This window comes from Chanodichthys erythropterus, chromosome 21 (assembly GCF_024489055.1).
Source record: "Chanodichthys erythropterus isolate Z2021 chromosome 21, ASM2448905v1, whole genome shotgun sequence".
Taxonomy (NCBI): domain Eukaryota; kingdom Metazoa; phylum Chordata; class Actinopteri; order Cypriniformes; family Xenocyprididae; genus Chanodichthys; species Chanodichthys erythropterus.
The window spans coordinates 3,226,472-3,250,967 of NC_090241.1; the positions used below are offsets into that span (position 1 = coordinate 3,226,472).

At 35.6% G+C, this 24,496-nt stretch overlaps 2 protein-coding genes across 7 annotated transcripts in view; one reads left to right on the top strand and one right to left on the bottom strand.

Annotated features, from left to right (window-relative positions):
• Window positions 1–818: 818 nt before the first annotated feature.
• Window positions 819–5,224, bottom strand: tmem182b (transmembrane protein 182b). The gene is made up of 5 exons (XM_067374726.1): window positions 5,069–5,224; window positions 3,063–3,198; window positions 1,803–1,901; window positions 1,562–1,699; window positions 819–1,467 (listed from the first exon to the last, which is right to left on the bottom strand). The coding sequence occupies exons 1-5, from the start codon at window positions 5,207–5,209 to the stop codon at window positions 1,199–1,201; spliced, it is 783 nt and encodes a 260-aa protein (XP_067230827.1). The 5' UTR covers window positions 5,210–5,224; the 3' UTR covers window positions 819–1,198.
• A 3,310-nt stretch (window positions 5,225–8,534) lies between these two features.
• Window positions 8,535–24,496, top strand: part of inpp4ab (inositol polyphosphate-4-phosphatase type I Ab) — a 62,946-nt gene continuing 46,984 nt past the window's right edge. For 5 of the 6 annotated variants that reach the window (XM_067374915.1, XM_067374919.1, XM_067374920.1 and 2 more), the window contains exons 1-2: window positions 8,553–8,652; window positions 9,689–9,717. The gene's annotated coding sequence lies outside the window, so the exon portion shown is untranslated. Of the gene's footprint in view, window positions 8,653–9,688; window positions 9,718–24,496 lie in introns of all 6 variants that reach the window. The other variant, XM_067374917.1, reaches the window with a different exon arrangement.

The following is a 24,496-nucleotide window of genomic DNA, read 5'->3' on the forward strand; positions in this document are numbered from 1 at the left end:
TATATTAAAATAAAAAATAGATTCATTTGTAATAATATTTCACAATATTACTGTTTTACTTGATTTTTGATCAAATAAATGAAGACTTGGTGAGCATAAGAGACTTTCAAAAACATTAGTGTTTCAAAAGTGCACAAATTCATATCTAATTAAAACATTATTATTCTCCAAGCAATGTCCATATAGGTACCACACAAATCATCACGTTTTGTAATATTACAATAATAATAAGTACGGAAACCCAAAGGGCCATGCTCTTTTCTTCTGCCTTGTTTTGTTGAGATCAACAAACTCAACTCAATTTTCTGCATCATGGATTTTTTCTGACAGGGGCTGAAATAGAGGTCAGTGATAGACCACTTCCAAGTCATTATTTCCCTTTATCATTATAGACATTATAGTGACTCTGAACATGCGATCAATTTTTTGCAGCCAAATCTTGAGACTGGGTCATCAGAATTGTTGAATGTTTGAGGGATGCTCATTAAATACTCTGCCGCAGCCCAGACAAATGGTAAGTGACATTTTTTTCTCATTAGAAAGTTAAGTCGAGATCACAAGAAACTTTGTTCTGTTGAGGTCACATACTTATTTTGCAAGCAACTTTTAAATCACAAATATTTCATTATATTATAGTTGTAACATCAGAAGATGATGAAGGTTTCAAATAAAGACTTTAATAAACAAAAGTAAATAATCCACAGCGGTTTCAACAGAACAGTGTGCACTTTAACACATTTAACACCAGACAATGAACTGAAACAGGGCATACATACACAGGATAATGAACTAAATTCCAACAGGCGGGATCTAATTAATGAGTAACCAAGGAGACAAACTAGTGGTGGGAAACTGAGAGCATAGGAGAAACATTTTTACACAAACTTATTGTATTGGCTGTTACAATGCATTAATAATAAGAACAGGTGGATAGTTTCTACACTTATAGTGCTTAATCAGCATGTTCACTGGAATCTGAAACATTTGGTATCTCTGAAAAGCCCTGAATGTGCTAAAACTGTGACATGTATGGTGTCAGAGAAAATCAATAAAATATAATGTCCTCGTACGTGGACAGAGGGACCCAGGAGGTTAAGGCAGACAACCATAAACATCCAGAACAATATAAGAGAGAGTGAATGATGACAGAATTGCGGGTACATTGGGAAAGAGTCATTCTCATATATACACAACAACACTACACACATTCTTCTCGCAGTGATAATGGCTGGTTCTCTGTGTCCCTGGCCGATGCTCTGCTGACTGATGGAATGAGCAGGAGAAGTAGGCCAGTGAGCAGGCAAAGGAAGGCAGCAGTGGGAGCCAGCATAAAAGACGGACCATAGTGCACACTAAGCTGCAGACGGGGACACACTAAGTGTCTGCGCTGCAGGCCGTACCGCTCTAAAGAGTCCGAGACTTGCACCCACACAGCAAACAACAGCACTACAGACATGATTAAGACACCTGCGTATGAAAGGAGAGAAAAAGAGAGAATATTTGAGTAAAATCACTTTGGAATCACTACAAAGTGAGTATTTTCACAACTTTTTTTCCTCACCCCCGGTTATAAAGAGAGCCCCTCCAGCCTCATAAAGGCGATGGCTGGTCCCAGGGGTTGCACAGATTGTGACAAACCCCCCGATCATCACAGAGAGGACTCCCAGCACAAATATTACACACCAAAAGGCCCTTTGCACTAACAATGGAAAATCGAGTTATATTGCTTTGACTACACAGATAATGAGAATTCCATCATATTGGCAATAAATTGTTGTGCAAACTGCTGCTGGAAATCTCACCTGTGACAGAGTCGGACGTTAGAACGCTGTTGGGAAGTCCTGAGATGGGAGCGTGGGACAAGTAGGCTGGCATGCAAACCTTCTGGGATGGCTGATTGGCTGGTGAAAAATGAAGCAGTGTGTTTACAAGAAAGAGCAAACAGTCAGGTGTTGTGCTTCCTCAAAAAGTTGATAAATGTTTGTTTAAAAATAAGTGTGAGCAAATATGTAGCGCCTGTAAGAAATCCTAGTTATCTATAGAAAAGAGGAAGTGAAGAGCGGATGTGTGCAAATTAAAAAACTATCAATGCATTCAGTTTTTTTCTATATTCAATTTTTTCACATTTTGTCTTTTCCCCATATGACAAAGCTCTCTCTCTCTCTTCAAATGCAAGCAATTTAAAGGGATAGTTCACCCAAAAATGAAAGTTATCCCATGATTTACTCACCCTCAAGCCATCCTATTTGTATATGACTTTCTTCTTTCAGTCAAACACAATGGGAGTTATATTAAAAAATATCCTGGCTCTTCCAAGATTTATAATGGGAGTGAATGGTGCTGTTTTTTGAAGCCCAAAAAAGTACATCCATCCATCTTAAAAGTAATCCATAAGACTCCGGGGGTTTAATAAAGGTTAGTGAAGCAAAAATATCCGGTAATGGCGAGTTCTGGCATATGACGTAGGCATAGCATAATCTTAAGACTTTATTTATTCGGAAGTATCCTGGATAGACGCACGAACGCACCATTTTAAGATGAATACAATACAGTATAGCCAAAACAACTCACTTCTTTTCAACATTTTCCTTTGCTGTGAACAACACGTGCTTACGCGTTTGTCACTTTTCACCGGAGCTTACGCAACATCATACGCCCGAACTTGACTCTCTCGTGAACGTGTGGACAGCCGTTACCGGAACACAGTTATTATAGTTTATAAAGTTAGAAATATAGACATTTTTTTCTCACAAAAATGCATTGCTTCGCTTCAGAAGGCATTTATTAACACCCTGGAGCCGTAATGATTACTTTTATGAATGATGGATGGATGGATGCACTTTTTTTGGCACCATTTGCTCCCATTATAAGGCTTGATTTTTAATATAACTCTGATTGTGTTTGGCTGAAAGAGGATAGTCATATACACGGATGGCTTGAAGGTGAGTAAATTATGGGACCATTTTCATTTTTGGTTGAACTAAGACTTTAACACAATTAATAGTGCAATTGTTTTTAAGTTGCAAGTTGCATGCGAAGTACAAAAGAAAGAGTTGACTTACTGATCCAGAAAGCCAACATGCTGTCCTGCTCTTCATTTGCACTGCTATAAGAACATCTCCAGAAGAGGCCCTCATGGTAGAATAGTAGGGGATTTTCAGCCTGAATGCTACTGTCTGGCTGTGTTTGAGAGATATCCTAATGAAAAAAAAAAATGAAAAAAAAAATAAAAAAAATAAATATATATATATATATATATATATATATATATATATATATATATATATATATATATATATATATATATATATATATATATATATATATATACAGTACAGTCCAAAAGTTGGGAACCACTAAGATTTTAATGTTTTTAAAAGAAGTTTCGTCTGCTCACCAAGACTACATTTATTTAATTAAAGATACAGTAAAAATAATAATATTGTGAAATATTATTACAATTTAAAAATAACTGTTTTCTATTTGAATATATTTCACAAAGTAATTTATTCCTGTGATCAAAGCTGAATTTTCAGCATCATTACTCCAGTCTTCAGTGTCACATGATCCTTCAGAAATCATTCTAAAATGCTGATCTGCTGCTCAAGAAACATTTAATGTGTACAATATTTTTTTTCAGGATTATTTGATGAATAGAAAGTTCAAAAGAACAGTGTTTATCTGAAATCTAATCTTTTGTAACATTATAAATGTCTTTACTGATTTAATGCATCCTTGCTGAATAAAAGTATTCATTTCTTTAATTTCTTTTCAAAAAAATAAAAATAAAAATTCTTACTGACCCCAAACTTTTGAACGGTAGTGTATAATGCTACAGAAGCTTTGTATTTCAGATAAATGCTGTTCTTTTGAACTTTCTATTCATCAAGGAATCCTGAAAAAAAAAGTACACAACTGTTTTCAACATTGAAAATAATCATAAATGTTTATTGAGCAGCAGATCAGCATATTAGAATGATTTCTGAAGGATCATGTGACACTGAAGACTGGAGTAACGATGCTGAAAATTCAGCTTTGATCACAGGAATAAATTACTTTGTCAAATATATTTAAATAGTACACAGTTATTTTAAATTGTAATAATATTTCACAATATTACTGTTTTTTTACTGTATTTGTAATTAAATAAATGTAGCCTTGGTGAGCAGACGAAACTTCTTCTTTGAAGCAAGTCTTCTTTGTTCAGCTGCAGCTTCATCAGAAATGTAAAATAGGTTTACATGCATCCAAGGTCAAAAAACACTTTATTTTTCTCATATACAGTGCAGTATCACCTTTTTTCTCAGTGTCTGAACCGGCCCAATCAAGGATCCGGTCTCCCCAAACCCCTCCTTTCAGAGACCCTACTCTGCTCTGATTGGTCAGATGGCCCAGTTTGTTGTGATTGGTCTACCGCTTTCAGGAAACAGAATGGCCATTTCCATTACCAAAGTACCATTATCGTAGTGCTGCTGCACAAATAGCATATATCAATAACCCCATAGCAGATCTATACAGGTGGAGCTGGTGAAGGCGGATGGTTTTAGAGGAACTCTGAAGTGCGCTGCAAACTACTATAAAGAATGTAACCAGCCATTTAAATGTGTTGAGCAACAAGCTCATTGGCTGCAGATGCAACATGGAACAATCAGCTTGTCAACACTGCAATAATCACCAGCTTGTGTTAGAACTATCAGCCTGTGCCATCTAGAGTTTCATGACAGAACTGTGTATTTATCATGCACTTTGATCTTTGAAACTTTGCAGATCTTTTACATTCAGAAACAGCTATTACACACTACATGGAAGGTAATAACTGAAAAAAGAGTCACTTAAAAATTGTTCTCTGAAAGGTTCTTTGGGAAAAGTTTCTTTCTTGTTGTTTCAATGAAACATATCAACTACAATGCAATGCAGCCTTATGATTCCTTATGATTTAATTGTTCTCTGTATGTCTGAAGGTCTGTATTGCTGAATTCTCTCATAAGTCACTTAGCTGTGCAGTTAAAATCTCATGAAACACATGGACAAATCTTTTTAACACATGGCAAACATGTCCGATCCTTACCTCTGTGACTCTGAAAAAAGCAGCATGATCACAAGATTCAAATGCAAAAAGCCAGTAATCAGACCCAAGAGATCCCAGGAGGAACATTGAGCTTACAGCTCCGAAAAATCCAGCCAGGAACTGTAAAACTGCAAGACGCATAGCTGCTGAAAAAGAATTTTCTTGTCAGTCTCTCAATCAAATTTAAATGCTCACGTTACTTGTTGGTTTGTGTTACCAACACTGTCCAGCTGGTTTGTTAATCATCTGTCTACATTATTTCTTGTCCTTCAAGCAAAATGTTTGGTTCTATCTCCCACTGGTGTGGCCACTGTGCAATGACCAATGATAAAAAAAAAGACCAGACGCCACTATTCTTAGAGTCTAGCTGTTAGGACTTAAGGTTTAAAAGCAGAAGTCTGATCTAAATAGCTAATAAAAATCATATTTTTATGTAACTGAAGAGACCTATGATATGTTTAATCATTGACTGTAGCACTTCTGATATCAAGTTACACTGTGCAATCAGAGAACACTGGTTTTTCATGAACTGAATCTGGTCTGGTGAGGTAATGCAATAGAAAATAGCATCTGTCATCATGCATTACTGGACTCAGTATTTGGTTTCCTTCTTTAATAAAAATAGCTGTACAACTGTGAAAAGTTTATTTAACTGTGAAATAGATCTACACATATCTCAAGACACTAACGTCCTAATTAAATGCATTCATGTATAACTATACTGAAATAACTTGTGTTATATGTTTTAAATAATGTAAAAATAAAACACATAAGTGCACTTACACCTGCATGACAGATTCTTCTTCTGTCATCACAGTCAGAGCAATGACCTTGATCTTTGCCAAAGCAGTAAATCATTTAAAGACAGGGATTAAATTTAGAGCACCATACAATTCTGAATGTAAAAAGATGAGGTCAGTGTAACTGCAAATATAGTGATTTATCACTATTATAATTACTTAATATGAAGATACTCTGTTCTTTCATGTGGCTTCAAAAGACTTGGAATGCAACATTAGTTATTTGTAATACTTTTATAGTGTTTTTGGTCAGTTTTTGCAATAAATACTTGTGGCTGTACTTTGCCTGTTATGCGTTTATATTGTTTAGAAGTGTGTAGGTTTAGGGTAGGAGTGGGGTTAGTTGCTCCAAAATACAATAGTATAAATATTTATAAAAAATAATAATAAAAAAAAGTTTACTTTTACAAATGCAAAGTAATACGCTAATGGAGTGCCCTGCGTGTAGAAAATTATGCTAAAGGGGTACCCTGTGAGGTAAAAAGTGACGCTGAGGGGTCCTGACCAAGCGTCGTGACGAGTTGGGTGTGTGCAGTCTGTACTATGGGCTCACGTTCGTTCCTGTGGTATCTTGCAGATTAAAATGCACAGTCACTTCATCTGAATTAAATCATAAAATATTAATTGGATGTTTAAAAGTCATAGGTAATTTACTAATATAGCACTCATAAGAGGCAAGCAAGTTGTATCATGGCATTTAGTCCATATACTAAACGCCACAACAGAACTGAGTTACAAGCCAATGTCGGTGTTGTTCGTTTAGAGAAACTCTCTTGTAAGAGAATATTCCCTTTTGGAAATTTATCTTTTCTACACTCTAAAAAATGCTGGGTTAAAAACAACCCAAGTTGGGTTGAAAATGGACAAACCCAGTAGTTGGGTTAAATGTTTGCCCAACCTGCTGGGTAGTTTTACTTAACTCAACTATTGTTTAAAAATTACAGTATTGCTTGCTTAAAATGAACCCAAAATATCTTTCAAAAAATTAACATTTATTAATATGTTTAATAAATAAACATTTTAATTTCATTTTAGATTCATTTTAAGTAAGCCATATAGACATTTTCAAACAATAGTTGGGTTAAATAAAACTACCCAGCTGGTTGGGCAAACATTTAACCCAACAGTTGGGTTAAAACAACCCAATCGCTGGGTTTGTCCATTTTCAACCCAACTTGGGTTGTTTTTAACCCAGCACTTTTTACAGTGTAGTTGCTTGTTGAAGCTCCCATGGGAAACTCTCTCGTAGCCACTCCTTTATACCAGTATGATGGGGAGTGGCATGCAAATTCCACTTATCAATTCATATTGGACTTTTCTGAAGTATTGGAGGTGTTTGGGGCTCAAAAGTGTGACCCCTAGTGTCAATTTTGGATTATAGAAAGGGAACTTACTGATATTACATGTAAATTTACAGGATTTTTTTTTTTTTTTACAGTGTAGTCAGTAAAAGGGGGAGACCCTTGTATCTTTATTGCTGTACACCTTCATATACTATGCATTTTAATATTACTTAGTCACTTAATATCTTATTAACTTTGGTTGTTCAATTGAAATAAAACTAGTTTGAGATCAATTAATAATTGTTGACCGACCCCTATATTTAAGTCTTCTCATGTGACTGTAAATATGTGGTATGAAGATCATCCATCCACTTCAAAAAAAAAAAAAAAAAAAAAAAAAAAAATTGACCCAGTTTAGGATATTTATAGATAAAACAGGGTTATGTTATTAATTTGATCCTGAGGCTAATAAAGACCTTTGAAGTTCACCTCTTTCTCTATGATAATAGTCTGTTATTGAGCTCATCATGCACCTATTATTTAAGGTAATCAACTTTTTTGGTTCTTTTTTTGTTCAGTGCAGCAGCTGAATTAAATTTCTGTATTTATCAATGCACAAATGCTCTTCTTCCAGAACATATTCATTTAATCTTATTTAATACTTATATAATATTATTGTACTTTTTTCCTGAAAATTTGTTCATAATGTGTGTGCATTGATATTTATGTTTTTTTTATTTTTTTATTTTTTTAATAAAATGACTAATTTGGAACCAAGTTCAAAACCCTTTTTTTGTGTGTGTGAATTCGGTTTTTGACATTCGGTTTCAAACATTGTAGCAAACACTGTAGTCCTATCCTATGTAGCCTATGATATCACAGTAATCACACCAAACAGAAAGTGAAATAAAAATTAAAACTGTGACTGTATTTTTATAACCATCCACATGATGGCAATATAGATCTTGGAACCCATGATTTTGCGTGGCAAGAATAGACTGATGTTTCCAAAAACATACTATTAATCTGAGAATCAGAACCTCCAACGTAAGGTACTTGCATTTATTTATAATCATAATTAGAGATATAAGAACTGCATTTCTTTAAATGCACCTGCAGAAAGGGATGTTGTTCCGCTTTATGCACATAAACTAATAACAATATTAAAGGTATTATGTTTAGAATTGTAAAGATTCATAATTAAAAGAACTGCAACCAAGCCAGTAAATTAAACTGTTATGCTGTTTTAAGTTTTATTGGTGCGTTCTGCGCTGTCTTGTTAAAAACATTATTTTGTGTTTTTGCTTGCACGTGTAGTTGCGGACAGAGCGCGTGGGAAAGGCGGGGCCGGGCACGCCGGCGTCACGCATTAGGGCGGGGCCACACTATGCAGCAACGCAAGGAAGAGCAAGAGGCAGCGCGCTGGAATTTGGCAACTGAGATTCGTTTGCATCACAACTCTTCCGATGGCAGTATGGATTGACACAGCGCCAACTGAGATGTGAGTACATTTGATTTGTGAAAGCTGTCGAAGAGTCAGTCCTGAGGCTCTTTGTTGATTACACAACCAGAGAAATGAGCATAAAGTATCTATGTTGTTTGCATGCTCTGTAGTGCGCAAGGAGGCGAACTGGAGATAAGTTACATTTGTAAGCTGTTTGTATGACTTGGCTGCGATGCCATCTTATAATCGCTTCCCTATTGCGAGATTGCCATTGGAATTGTACATAAAATAACAACTAGACTCTGCCTGCCAAATCGAAAGCTACAGTACTGTTTCTTTGGGGTGAAACACTGAAATGTCTTTCATAGGCAGAGGAAGGTGAAAGTATGCATGCGGTGTGACCTGAAGGGCCAGTGTTCGCGTATCTTATGTTTGTATCGAACTGTGAAAGTGAAACAGGGCCAGTCAGCTGTCCATGATTTCCCCGAATCTGTAATTGCCTTGTAAACTTGTCATCTTCAATGCATGTTATTATTAATAAGATGTTTAATGACTTAACCCTTTAAGACACAAATTATTTTCCAAGAAAAAATAAATATGATTAGGCCTACATACTATATCTCTAAATTCAATCTTAAATGAAAACAGAATATATGTTAATAATTATATTTAATAGTAATTTCATTGGCTCTGAACAGTAACAACATCCGGTTAATTAATATTTATATATGTATAATATTTAATTATTATTATTATTTTTACAAAATCACCTGATTTGTAAGATTCCTGATTCATGTAATATCATGAAAAACTCTATAGTGAACATAGAAATATTGCTGCAAGCAGTTATTACTTGGCCTTTGCTCAAGTGTACAGTGGTATTGACTATTAAATCAAATTCTGTAGGGATTCGAACATGCAACCCTTTGGTGACCAATTCAGTATATTATTTTTTTTCATAATGCTACAATACCCACAACTTGGCATTTACGAAAAGAGAATTCCAATGAAAAATATTGATTTCTGTTGTTGTTACCGGCAAATGGTTTTGTGTTTAATCATTTAAATTTAATAATTTAACAATTTTTCTCAGGTACGGTCTGCAGATTTTCCAGAATAAGGGTGAGACTTATTTTGTTTACATGCAATGTGATAATTATGTACCAGTTATCAATGTAAAGCTGCTTTGACACAATCTGCATTGTAAAAAGCGCTATATAAATACTTATACTTATACTTTACTTACTTTATACTTTATTGTCCCATTGCTGAGAAATTCATCTTGGACAGCCATGACAAAGCCAGTACAACATTAACACACATAAACAGTACAAACATAAAAAAATTGCTAAAACCACAAGCCAGATAAAACAACAACATACCCTACCTATTCTTTCATTTAAGCAATTCCCTATTAAATAATTTGACTGCAGTTGGCACAAAAGAATGTTTGTAGCGATTTGATTTGCACTTCAAAATCCTCAGTCAAATAAAGGCGACTTGACTTGACTTAATGTAATAAATAACTAGACTTTTAATCAAGACTATAAATGTAAATGTGAGATATTAAACAAACTTCACCTAATAATAGGACCTGTACAATGGCTGGTCATTGTTTTCCTTTCCTTCCTTCCTTCCTCCAAGACATTCGTTCCATAAACAAAGTCAGACCTAATAGGGTTTGACAAGTTTACTCCTGATTGGAGTTGATATTTCATGAAGCTGGCATGCTGTTGCATAAGCACGATTCAAATGCCATGTGCTTGTTCACACTTTGTTAGGGCATTTGTGGTTTCACTCAGCTGAGAGGAAAACATGAGCCATGTGCGGGCACCACACAGCAGCCTGCGTTAAGTGCCGTTACATTAAGACTTCATCATGTCTGTACAGGCAAGGCCTTTAAGAGCAAAATTATAGATGATGAATTTCTTTGTTTTATGGTCTTATTTTTCAGTTACTAGTGCTGTAATGGTTTGTAATTGATCCGTGATCCATACGGACCATTCAAAGTTTATTTGCAAAATTTAACCATCATAGAGTGAAAATGTATCGTTTACATGTGTGTTTTTTTTTTTTGTCAGTTTACATATTCAAGCGATTTTAAACCATTCAAGCACAAGAAGAGGCGATAAAGAACTCACTTCTGTACTCGCACGCTGTTATCTTTGCACACTATAAATACCTAGCTGCTGCTGTCTATGTCACTAATGGTAATCAAACAATAAAACACAGCTTTAACAAGGATTAATCTTAATTTATACACTATAGTGTTGTATTACATGTAATTATTACATTTCTACTACTGTTAGACCTTACTTTATTTGTAATGATTTTATTGTATTTATATATGCTTTTATTGACTGTTCACTAAATATAAAAGAATAGCACTGTCCACACCACAGCTAATGATAACGATATAGAGAACAATATAATTGGGAGCACATTCAGAAAAAATTTTTTCCAGCTGTTGAATAATAAAACACTGACAGCCAATCAGAATCCATTCTAATTTAAGGGCTCGCACATTTAGAATGGCAGACGACATTGTGGAGAAGTTAATCGGCAAGGTCCAGAAAAATCCCCCACTGTTTGACAAGTCAAACCCCTTTTTCAAGGATACTTTAAAGAAAATGGATATGGAAAACAATCACACGGTCATACCCTCGGAATAAATGGTGAGAAGGATTAATGATGAGATCATTATGCCAGACTAGCAAACAGTGTAACAAAATTACCTCAGGTATCCAGCGCTAGTTTCGACAACATTGTCTATCTTCCTTTGAAGTTGCAACGAAAAAGATTAGGTGTTGTTTTTATTCCACTATATTGACATCAGCTCAATTGACTGTTAGATTAGATCGATTACACTAGCTATTCACTCGAAACATTGCATGCTGAGGACATCTGCTGGTTAAAGCCATGTAAATGCAGCAAGAACAGCAAAAACATGTTGTTCACACTTTGAAACAGCAGTGCATGAACTCAGAATAAACACACCTTAATGAATGGAAAGCAAATTTACACCCCCTGCCCCCAATCCTTGACTCAAAAATCTAAATATGATCTGAACCGTTTTGTGATCCGTTGCATCATTATAATTTGCCTTCATTTAGCAAAACTTCCACATCAATAAATGAGACAAAGAAAGATGTTTTATCTAGGCTCGTTCTGTTTTAGATGGTCGATAAAATTATCTCTTTACCCTTGTCATCAGCATCGCCTCAACCCAGGTCACATGTAGCTCTGCTATTTCATCCTCATGTCACAGTCGGTTACAGTCAGTTATGTCTGTGAGTCAGATACAACACATTCCTCTGGCAGTGTGAACTGTTTGATTATTCCCCTTCAGTACCTGGAAAGGCACCTTCACAAGATTTACAGCCTAAGAATTTCAATCACAGAGACATGTTTTTCTCTTAAAGATTGGCAGCGTTCTCAAGAGATTCTGTAGCCCTATTTTCAGAGTATTTATTTTTTCTTCCTATGTGGCTTCCAGAGACCATTAGGCTCTGACGGGGAATCACTTTGCAACTGAGGTTATGTAAACTGTGTAAGAAATTCATGAATCAGATGTTCTAGTAAAGAGACTGATCACCTTCATTTTGAGGAGGGAGTTCTTTTTGTTTTATCTTGTAAAACTGGTAACATTTTATTCGATGGTTCTGTTTGCATTTTGAACAGCAAGGAGCTCATGCTGAGCTGAGATGCATGATGGGATACATGATGTGGTTCACATGGAATCAAATTAGGATCTGTCTCAGTCTTTTATCTGTAATGACTCAGCATCTTCAACTCTGCCTGGAGGCTGGGAGCAGATCAGAACTGATCTGTGGAGCATTTGTTGTTGAACTTATACTGTGGTGCTTCCCAAGACTTGCCTGCTAGTTATGCAACGCAGGCCTGCATTATTGATATTTGCTTGGATATAAGATATTGTAGAGCTAAAAGGACAGTCTGCTTCTATTTCTATCTGGAAAGGCACTCATATGGTTGTAAACGTGATTGTGTGGAAAGGTCCTCAACCATATGTTGAGGGAAGGATGTTATGTAATTGTGGTACTGATGTAGACCATTTCTATGAAATGTTCCTTCTCCAGCCATGTGGATGATGGGGTCTTGAAAGCAGTCTGGGATGAATAATAAATGTACAGCTGTTACCAGAAACAGCTGCACTGTTTTAATGACCACTAGTATACTATTTATTGTATATCTAATTTTTCGATTCGTGATTATGATTAGAGATGCCATGATTTCATAATCGTTCAAAGCTGCGATTACAAAAAAAAAAAAAAATCCACTTACATTATGCGTGCTTAAGACGTGTGTTTAGAGCATGTTACGTTGTGAGAGGCGAATCACGACTACTTCAGAGCGTGAAGGTCTAATCCAGCACAAAAGGAGCTACCAGTGACGTAAGTGTACACTTATTGGTCGAACGCATGCAAAACACCAGGACCCACCATTTTTAAAAAGCCATGTACATAGCCTATACTTTACGAACTAACTATACAAACATGAAAAACAGTGATATGGACCTCTCAACCTCTGAGAGCAGGCCAAGCAAAACATGATTATGTATTTCTGCTCAGCTAGCAACATTGTGCATCAACCACACCTCAAAAGCTAATACTTTTTCATATACTGTCTACTTTCTTTGTATAACAGTTATATATAATAACGTATTAGACAGGACTGTTAAACCGATCGTCAAATAATTAAGACGGAAAATGCAAACACTGTGTGCTCAGGCTCTGACTGAGCTGTTCTCAGCTCCGCCAAAATAAAAGTCACAACAGCAAATGCTGTTTACGTCGCTTTAAAGTTCCTACTGATGTTGTGAATGCAACCAAGAAAATTACCATAGGGGAATATTAGTTCTCGGGGAACCACACTGGTGGCTAGTTCCTAAAACAAAGTTCCTAGAACAACATGGTGCGAAAGCCCTTATTATTATTATTACATGCATATGTTTACTTTTTTATTATTTAAAGAAGAAACCAAACCAATGTATAGTTGACATTTGAGACTTAATGCTATAGAAAAGCAATAAGAAAAGTGTTTTCAGCTTGTTTTTTATTTGGCATGGCATGCAGTTGCTTCAAAAAATAGTATAAAGCAATTCAAAACATCATTCAATGTAATTGTGATAATCGTAATTAATAATCTCAATTACAATTTCAAGGGAATAATTGACAATTATGATTTTTGTCATTGTTCAGCCCTAATTGTAGCAAATGAGTACACACAAAAAATTGTATTTTTTTTTTTATGTTGGTCTGAACTCTGTATATGAATATAGGAGGTCACATTCTTCAATAGTTTGTGTACTTTTAATAGCTCTATATAAATGGAACAGTTTGACTTTTTGACCAAGCATGCCTTGCCATCATTTTATTTTCCCACAAGATAAACTAATTAGTGAGGTGCATGATTGACTAAGGTCAGGTTTCTTAGGGGACGTTGACATGAAACCTGTTCTTGCATTTAAAAACATCTAGATAGAGTGCAATGGAATAGAACAAAACGCTGTAAAAATGGAATGACTTTTAACTTGACAAATAGTTATAAAATACAAAATAACATTAAAATAAATAAACGCTAAATAAAGCATTGAAAATGGTCAAAACTAAAAACAAATAAATATTCTATATTTGATGTATATTAGTATAATTATATATTTTAAATATGTTAAAATAGTTATAACTTGAATTCAAAATATGTCAGATTCAACTTCAATAATTAACTAGTTGGTTGTTGAATGAATAATCAACTGTCATGACCCATCCTGAAATCAAAGTAGACCTGGAAATTTTAATTTAGTGTGTGCGTGTAATCAATAAAGACATAATTGCAGAGAAATTACTTAAATATAATGAATATGTATCCATTGTCATATATCTGTGATAATTAGCAATTAACATCTTCCTTTTTGGACAAGGAAAATTTGTGATTTCCTAGACAGTTTAGGGAAGAAAAATAAAGGGCAACTGCCCCTAGAGACTTTTTTGTTTTAATACAACAACGCTTAAAGAACCAATAATATATAAAGGAGCTAAATACAGAAATGTTTACTTGCTCCATTTGATGCCAGAATAGATAAATGTCACCCAGCAATATCTACATTTCTCTCTTCCCCCTTTTAGATGCACTTCTTTGAAATAGGAGCTCAATACCTGACAAGCACCTGTGCCTCAGTGCACAGCTATGTAATTTCCTGCTGACCTTCAGTGTTATCCTCCTTGTTACTCATAGAGAAGCATGCTAAACGAGTGTTTAAGATTCAGGGATTGGTAACAAGATTTGAGTGCATCGTTTCTGTTTTATCATTAGAGAGTAGGCCATTTGTAAAGGTCTAGTTAAAGACTTGTAGTCCCATGAGCTCTTTTTGGCATTCAGTATAGAGTAAGTCATTTCATCATAGCCCAGAATAGAGAATGTGATCATACCTAGTTACCCAGTACCTTGATTCATCTTTAGTACTTCCTCCAAGTCATGTTTCTGCTGCAAGTGTCAAACCACTTCCCTTAAGACCTGCAAAACAATCTGCTCCAGCTGCACTTACACAGATGCATCACCACTCGCCATTTCTTGTTTGTTCATTTCTTGGTTAACACTTCTTGACCTAATTGAGCTTTTATCATTGGCTTTAAACATCTCAAGCTGTGTGACACTTAAACAGTTTTACAGGGAGATCGAGATTGAATGGTAAACATTTATGGCCGCAGCTTCTTCAACTGATGATTTACTGAAAGTAAAAGTGGTCCCACTTTATATTAAGTGGCCTTAACTACTATGTACTTACATAAAAAAATAAGTACAGTGTACTTATTGGGTTCATATTGTTTTGCAAAACACATTTGCAGCTATTGAGGTGGGGTATGGGTAAGGTTAGGGAAAGCATTGGTGGTATGGGTAGGTTTAAGGGTAGGGGTAAGGGTTAAGGGATGGGTCAACAGTGTAATTATAAATGTAATTACAGAAATTAATTACAGATGTAATTACATGCAGGTGTTTTTAAAATATAAGTACAATGTAAAAACATGTATATACACAATAAGTGCATTGTATCAAATGATTAATTTAAAAGTAAGTACATAGTAGTCAAGGCCACTTAATATAAAGTGGGTCCGTAAAAGTTAAAATTTGTGTTACATATAGGTAAAGAGTGGGGAAATTCCCTGAGCATTCCTTGTGCATTTCCTGTATTCCGAACCTAAAAGGCACACATTATTTTCTTAAAAAGAAACCTGAAAGTTTGAACTCATTGACTATGGAACAGTGTTTTTTTTTTGTATTATTTATATACTATTATATTATTTAGTAGTGCTTAAAGGTGCCATCGAATTGAAAATTGAATTGACCTTGGCATAGTTGAATAACAAGAGTTCAGTACATGGAAATCACATACAGTGAGTCTCAAACGCCATTGTTTCCTCCTTCTTATATAAATCTAATTTGTTTAAAAGACCTCTGAAGAACAGGCGAATCTCAACATAACACCGACTGTTACGTAACAGTCGAGATCATTAATATGTACGCTCCCAATATTTGCATATGCCATAAGCATATATAACATAAGCATAACACTTGCAGTCTGTATAATTCATAAACACAACTTAATTCTTTATAAATCTCTCCAACAGTGTGTAATGTTAGCTTTAGCCACGGAGCACTATCAAACTCCTTCAGAATCAAATGTAAACATCCAAATAAATACTTAAGCGATTAGACATGCTGCATGAAAAACACTTTGTGAAGATCCATTTTGAGGGTTATATTAGCTGTGTAAACTTTGTTTATGCAGTGATAGTCGAGAGCTCGGGAGGGGGCGGAGAGCAATTAAAGGGGCCGCAGCCTGAATTGGTGCATTTGTAATTATGCCTCAAAATAGGCAGTTAAAAAAATCTATGGGGTATTTTGAGCTGCAACTTCACAGACACATTCAGGGGACACCTTAGACTTATATTACATCTTGTAAAAAAAGGTTCGATGGCACCTTTAAATGCATCGTTATTGATCCGTGATCCTTGCGGACCAAGCCAAGGACCAAGGATCAATTGCAAGTTTCACTGCAAAGAGTAAAAGGTTATCATTTGCACGTGTTTTGTCTTGCTAGTTTACACATTAAATAGATATACTGTAAATCCATTCCAGTGCTAGAAGAGGCAAAAGAGGATTTAATTCGGTATCACACGCCATGCTGTTATTGGTTACAAGGCTCGCGCGCACACACACACACACACAGAGAGAGAGGTGCGTTTCAGATAGCTCGCAAATTCTAAATTTATTTCTCTTTTGCATCCTCAATGCACTTGGATGGACGCATACACGCATTATGTCATTCAAAGTACCCCTCTCGGCAAGTATTCTCATAAATCGGTTATGTCTTAATTGAACGAGGTGAGAATTCGGATGTGTATCTATCGGATGTGTGTCTTACTCTTAAAGTGACAGCAACCTATAAATACCTGCGGTTGTCTGTCATGTAAATCAAACAACAAAACTCGGCTTTAACAAAGAGAAATATATATTAAATTTATCCACTGAACAGTGTAATTTTATAATTCATTATTACATTTCTGTACATGAAAATTAATACTACAGTTAGACCTTATACTTTATTTGTAACATTATGTTGTATTTATCTATGCTTTGGTGTACAGTATTTGTTCTTTTTACAGTCTGTTCACTTGCCTTTAATAATGTATTAGTTAGGCTAGTAGTTTCTGCTGTGTTATCGGAGTAGTTAAAGTGGGCTAAGTAATAAATGCAAAGTTACCCTCCCACCCCCTTTTTTTTTTTTTTTTTTTTTTTTTGTGCTGATCCGAAAAATGAGCCGATCTGTGACTTAATAACTGTGATATGATCCGAACCGTGAGTTTTGTGATCCGTTGAACCACTATTATTTAGTAATATTTTGAATGAGCTTTTATTTTTATATTTTCAGATTTAATTTTAATTATACTTATGTTATGTGCTTTTGTCATTTTTTTTTATATTTGTATTTAGCTTTAATTTTATTTTATTTTATTTTTTTTTTTAGATATAATAATCTACACTCAAAAAGTTGTATTCAAACATTTAAATTTCAGTTTTTGTATTTAATTATATAATTATTATGTTTTTACTCCATTTTGTTTTTGAAGTATAAAAATTTAAACTGTGGCTGTCATATCTTGTTTTCATGACAAATTTATTCAAACATACATCATATAAAACACAGGTTGAGTAAAAAAAATAATAGATAATATTAGTGCATATATTTAGCAAAAAAAATCCTCTCTGGAATTATTTATACCAAGTTATGGCTCCTGAGGTAAATGCAATGTTACATGACATATTGTTTCACAAAATATTTGACGTCTTTCTGTGGTTGAAACACTGATTTCAATAAGTTGTACTGCATCTTTCAACATATTCTGATGATTTTTTTTATCTTTATTTTAGTACTTTAACTGGTAGTGTGCTCCTGGCTACCACTTAAAATATTTAGGCAGATACTGACTGAAATATGTCATACCACATTAAAAAGCATCAAAACAACATTATTTTATTGTTTGAATTCTGTGATCAATTATATTAATTAAATTAAATTGAATTTGAAAACTTATATTTTTAAGAAGTGCTACTGTCAACCCAGCCCTAAATGCAACATTTATAAATTTTGTGTGGTTTTAATTTTAAAATTTTATTACATTTCATATATTATTTTATTTCAGCTATATTTAAAACATAAAAATATTTTTTAATAGTTTTAGATTTAGTTAACAATAACAACAAATTATTTAATAGTAGTAATAATAATTATTATTATTAATATGCAAATCAATTTGTTGCAAATTATTTACACTAAATTATTGAATCTGCTGACCTACTTTTTGGCTAAGGCTAATCTTAATAGAGGCTTGGGTTTCATAAAACTCTGTTAAAAAAAAAAAAAAAAAAAAAAAGCCTGTTATACTGTACATAAAAAAAAAAGGATAATGATGCTTTGTATTTGTGTTTATGAGCTCATGCTGGGGGAAAGATGGCTGTTGCTCATTTTCATCTCAAAGGGTAACATCTGTGGTTGTCCTCTAAAGAAATTATGCAAGCTCCAATTGGATGAACAGACCAAAAGGATGGACAGTTTTTTTGTTCTTGAGCACAAAAACACATACACGCTCACACAAGGGCTCTCCCTCTCCCTCTCTTTTTCTCCCTATTTATCTCTCCATCACACACAATTCTTAGTGCAGTGTTTGCATAGATCAGTCTCCCTAATGCTAGTGAGGCCATCTGGAGATTTTACATACTGGAAGTTTCTCAGGACGTCCCTCTGACAGAAAACATTATGAGAGGCTTATTATTACCCCTATAAACTATATCCTCCTGCGTGTGTGTGTGTGTGTGTGTGTGTGTGTGTGTGTGTGTGTGTGTGTGTGTGTGTGTGTGTGTGTGTGTTTCTTCCAGTTTCACAGTTTAACACACCGGTATTCAAATGAACTGAGCAATCGCTCCAGTATTTATTAAACCAATATTTTAATCAAACCAAACCTGCCATCAAATCACTGCTGGATCTTTTAGGGTGGAAAAGAGGAAGTCTGCTGGACTTTGAGCTAGTAAACCATGCAAGATTGTGAGTGTGCTTGTGTAGGATTGTATCCTGTTGCATAATCATTTGCACACCAAAAACAATAAATGACAAAGCCTTTGTGCCCTGGTTCTGAAAATACTACCCACTTTTGTGGCACAGTCACAGCACACGAACTCTCTTGAGCATCTAATTATAATAATAAAATAATACAATCTAGGACAGCCAATGGGCAGTGCCATACACATATATATGGCACTGCCCATTGGCTGTCCTAGATTTTATTATTTGTTTAATTTAATAATGCTTTAATGGTGCTTGTAACATAAACATGAACCCAATAAAAAAAAAAAAATCTGACCAGCGATTTACTGTTAGCAAACATCCCAGCGCTGCCCACGCTGCTGAGAGAAGTATTTAGATCATCAGTGTTTAGAAAGCGCATCTCTGCTTCCTTGAGTGTGGAAAAATGAAGCCAAAATATCGCAGAAACTCTGATTGCTGATTACGTCATTTGGAGCCCAAAGCTGTGGAGTAGTGATCCTGAGGTGGAGGTTTTATCACACTCCCGCTCCCGCAGATCAATCACAAGCACCGCTGTCAATCATGACGTTACACCCTATTTTTATAGCATCGAATAACGAACTAAAACCAAATTAATTGAAAAAAAGTAACACTTTAACATACGTGGTAAGAGCTACCTAAAACAATAGAAACCATCTTTGAAAAAAAAAAAAAATGAAAGGCAACACTTTACAACGAGGTTCCATTTGTTAACATTAATTAATTACATTAGTTAATATGAACTAACTGTAACGATGTGGTAAGCACGCATGAAGCAGAAGAAGAATCGGACAGTCTTTAATTATAATTCAAAATATGTAGAAGAACTCAGGAAAGAATGCAAACCACATAAATCATATAACCGACAAGGGACTGGGGTGTTTAAATACAAAACAAGCATGATGACTGACAGGTGATAATTATATGTAACCATAGAAACAAATGAGGAGATGATCAGTAACCAAGGAAACCAGAACTAAACAGAGCAGGACAACAGGAACTAAGGGAACAGAACAGAATATCAACATAGAACTGACACTAGTTGCGTCCCAAATGATGCACTATACACTATGCACTTGTGCACTATGCACTCATTCATGTAGTGCGTCAATTGTATACGGTTATTTTGTCGTTTAACAATGGAGTCCGATCCTCCCTTCCCCTCCACTATGTAATTAAAGCTGCGACAGTTGAAGTGTCCAACATTCCACACATCGTTTCTTCCGTTAATTTAGTGCATCATCCGGGTATTTAAAATGCACTTTTTCTTTTTGGAACTTTCAGTGTGAATGCACTAATCGCACTATTTACACTTAAAAACATCATAGAATAGTGCACAAGTACGCAAATTGGGACGCACCTAATGTAAAATACTTGTAAAGCATTTATTAATCTTCGTTAATGTTAATTTCAACATTTACTAATGCAAAAAGGACCATTCTTAACCCAATCCTATAATATTGACTGGATTGATTTTAATAACTTGAAGTGTGCACCAAGCACTAGGAAAAAAGTAATGAATCGGGACTAGGTATTCAATGACTTGCATCGGATCTGGGGCACAAAAAACTTGATTAGGACATCCGTAATATTGTGTATCCCTAAAGTAAAAGACTATGACCAGAAACACGGCTGAATAACAAGGAACTTGCTTGTATGAAAAGCTGGATAAAATTGGGTTGTTTTTTGGTTTGACAAATAGTGGTATATTTGGTGAACTGGTCTATCGTTGAACATTTTAAATCAAAAGCATGGTTTGGAGTTGAAAGCGCTTGAGAGAGGGTAAAAATGACAGTTTAAAACTGAAAGTTTTACCTGAGTGTGCGTGTGGGAGGAAATGATGCAGCTGTAAATGAGAGGTGTGTGGGAAGAGGAAAGGAGACACTGATGTGTTATAGAGGTGATCGGTTCTGGATCATGTGGAGCTTGGTTTGTTAACTCTCTCTCTCTCTCTCTCTCTCTGTGTGTGGGAAGTTTAACTAGTGATACAGAAGATCTTAGGAGGTTTCAGGCTACTCTCCTGCTTAATTCTGTAATGTCATTATACTGTATGTGTGTGTGTGTGTGTGTGTGTGTGTGTGTGAGTGTGTGAGAGAGAGAGAGAGAGAGCTTGTCAGTGTAAGAGGTGAAGGACTATGGGTTTGAGGTTTGGCAGTCAGGCAGAAAGTGAAAACTGGGAAACTAGGTTTGCCCTTTTACAGTCTCCAGTCTCTGCTCTCCTCCTGACTCAGTGCCTGTGGAAAAAGAGTCATCTAAAACAAACACACTCATTTTTTTCTTCACTCTTTCTCTCTCTCTGTCATAGATATTTGAAAAGCATGGCTTTGTTTTGACCACACTCATCACTGAAGTAAAATAGCTCATAATTTCAAGCAGCAGGCATAAAATTCAAGGTGGCTTTGGTTTCATACTTTGAAAGTGGACTGTTTATTGCCAGGGTTTCAGACAAGAACCCCTCTGTAGATGGTAAGGCTTGTTACATTTTAAACTTGGCCTATAACAATTAGCATATCATACCATATCGCTGTATATTCACATATTTTATTTATGATGCTCACATTGCAAGGCCATTAAAATAATAATTACTGATGTACAAAGTGATATAATGGTATTTTTAAATTGAACATAAAGGAATATTTAACCCAAAAATGAAAATTATCCCATAAATTACTCTCCCTCAAGCCATCCATCCATACGTGCGTTCACAAGAGTCGAGTTCTGGCAGAAGGGTGTCCTTTGACTCAACGTATGACATAGGCATAGTTTAAGCGGAAAAGAGGAACTATGTCATACAGGATGTCAGAGATCATCCTTTTAGCTGGAACTCAACTTTCTCGTGAACGGGCAGTTGCAGGAAGCCAGTTATTACAGTTTATAAAGTTTTAAATATGGATATTTTTCTTTATAAAATCCCATCACTTTGATTCAGAAGGCATTTATTAGTCGTAGGGATTACATTTATAATGGATGCATTTTGTCAATATGGCATATTGGGTATTTCGTTCTCATAGCATCAAATCATGATGCAGTGTATAGTTCCACTTCGAAAGAGAGCGTCTCAGGTAGTGTTGCCAAGTTTGTAGTTTTCCCAGGAAATTGGGCTACATTTAAATTGTTGCCATGGGTAAAAAAAAAATTCTTGAGGGTTGATTTCCACCCCCATAAGTATGATTTCAGTGCTTCAACACCCCCAAAACACTCCCCAGACGTACAAACTGGAGAATTTCAGCCACCCGTTAGAAGAAAAACGCATTGGGCTACTTTTGGGCTATTTTTGACTGGCCACTTGGCTACTTTTGTCGCACAGACCTGGCAACCATGGTCTCAGGTTACAACTGTAACCATGGTTCCCTGAGAAGGGGAAGGAGACACTGTGTTGCAGTGCCTTACTTCTGACATGCCTGGACATCTTTCTTCAGACAACTGAAGTTGATGACATTCTCTCTGTATGCCCTTATAGACCCTGCCGCAATGCCTGTGACATCACCTGACCACGGTAGACAATTAAAGACTGGCGTGTAGCACTCTTGCTTCAGACACCAGCTCATTAGGAGCATTCCCGTTGCGCAAACTCATGATGCAGTGTCTCGTTTCCCTTCTCAGGGAACCATGGTTACAGTCATAACCTGAGATGATAAACATATTCATCCTCACAGTCACGCAGAGCAGAAGCACAACCAAAACAATGTTCTTCTGGAAAATGCATGCAATTTAGGCCAAAAGTTACATAGTGTACCTTTATTTAATTGACAAGTGTCATGTTTGTAATTTTTATTTATATGTAGACTATAGCTTCTTACCATTAAATCAAATTACACTTGTGATTTTAACATCAATTACTGCTGTAGTTATTCAGAAACAGCAGTAACTTAATGTTATTTGTGTATTTTACTTTTCATTTTATTAGTCTAACAACAGCCCCTCCCTAAATAAATAAAACTTCTTACCGGCCTTGGGTTGCTGCTGCTGCCGCACATGCTAGAGAGTAGAGAGTGGAACCCTTAGCCCTTGGAATCCACACTTTCGTGACATAATGCTACTTTGACTGTCGGGCAGAAGTCTGCTGTGGAGCTTGCAGGCTTGCAAAAGTGCACTCGTGAGCACACTTCTGAAATCTAAAATTACTATTGGGACACCTTACGGGCTTGTGGACACCCGCATGTGGTGGCAATTGTAAGTCCACAAGACTACAAGAGCACATTAAGTGTGCCATTTGGGACAGGGCCACCATTGATTTTTGGTTTCTTTAATTTTTGGTGGTTCTTATCACGCTGATGTATGCTCTAGTGTTAAATAAGTTTGGTTTAATTATTATTTGGTGCTATAAAAACGGGATGTAACATCATTATTGACAGTTGTGCTTGCGATTAAGTCTGCTGAAGTATGGACGTGACTCGGGCTCAAAATAACATAATCGGCAACGACTGTTTCTGGGATATTTTGGCTTCATTTTTCTACAGTGGAAGGAAGTTGAAACATGTCATTCATCTTTTTTACAGTCTATGCTTCCCACGCATCAAGAAAGTTCTTTTGAGCTTTTGTTTACCATATTTGATGTGCTTAATATATGTGTGGTGATTTCATGTTTATGTGTGAATAAAAGTTCAAATTAAAAATGTTCATCATATCAAGTGATCATGTCTCTTTAGAAGATTTCGATTAAAGCACTCGATTCATATGGATTACTTTTACGATCTCTTTATGAACTTTTGAAGCATCCGTTTTGGTGGAATGGGCTTTCAGTAGAGGGACAGCTTTCATTAAACATATCTTCATTTGTGTTTGAAAAAAAGGAAAAAAATGTTGTTCGTATGGTTTTGGAACAACATTAGGGTAGGTAAATGATGACATAATTTTCATTTTTGTTGAACTAACCCTTTAATTAAAGCCTGCTGCTGTCACCTCAGGCGGATTGAACAAACAAGGACATTTTTCTGGCCATTTAAGTCAGCTGCATCTTATACCAAGTTCCTGTCTGTTACACATGAGAAATGCTGTAACCAGCAAGAGAGAAGTGAAAAGAGCTTTCACTTCAACTCTCTTTGCCCTCTGCAACACACTCAGAGAAAGCATATACTCAAACCAGTACCTGGTGAAGCATTTCTTGCTGTTTGAAATGACAATGGACTCCTGCAGTATTGCATGCTTGCTTGGAGGAGTCTGTTAGAATTTGTGTGCCGTTTTCAGCAGGGCACATGAAGAAAAAGTGTGTCAGGTAGTCTGTTGGGATTATCTGAAAAAGCTCTCCCTGTCTCCCTGTTCCAG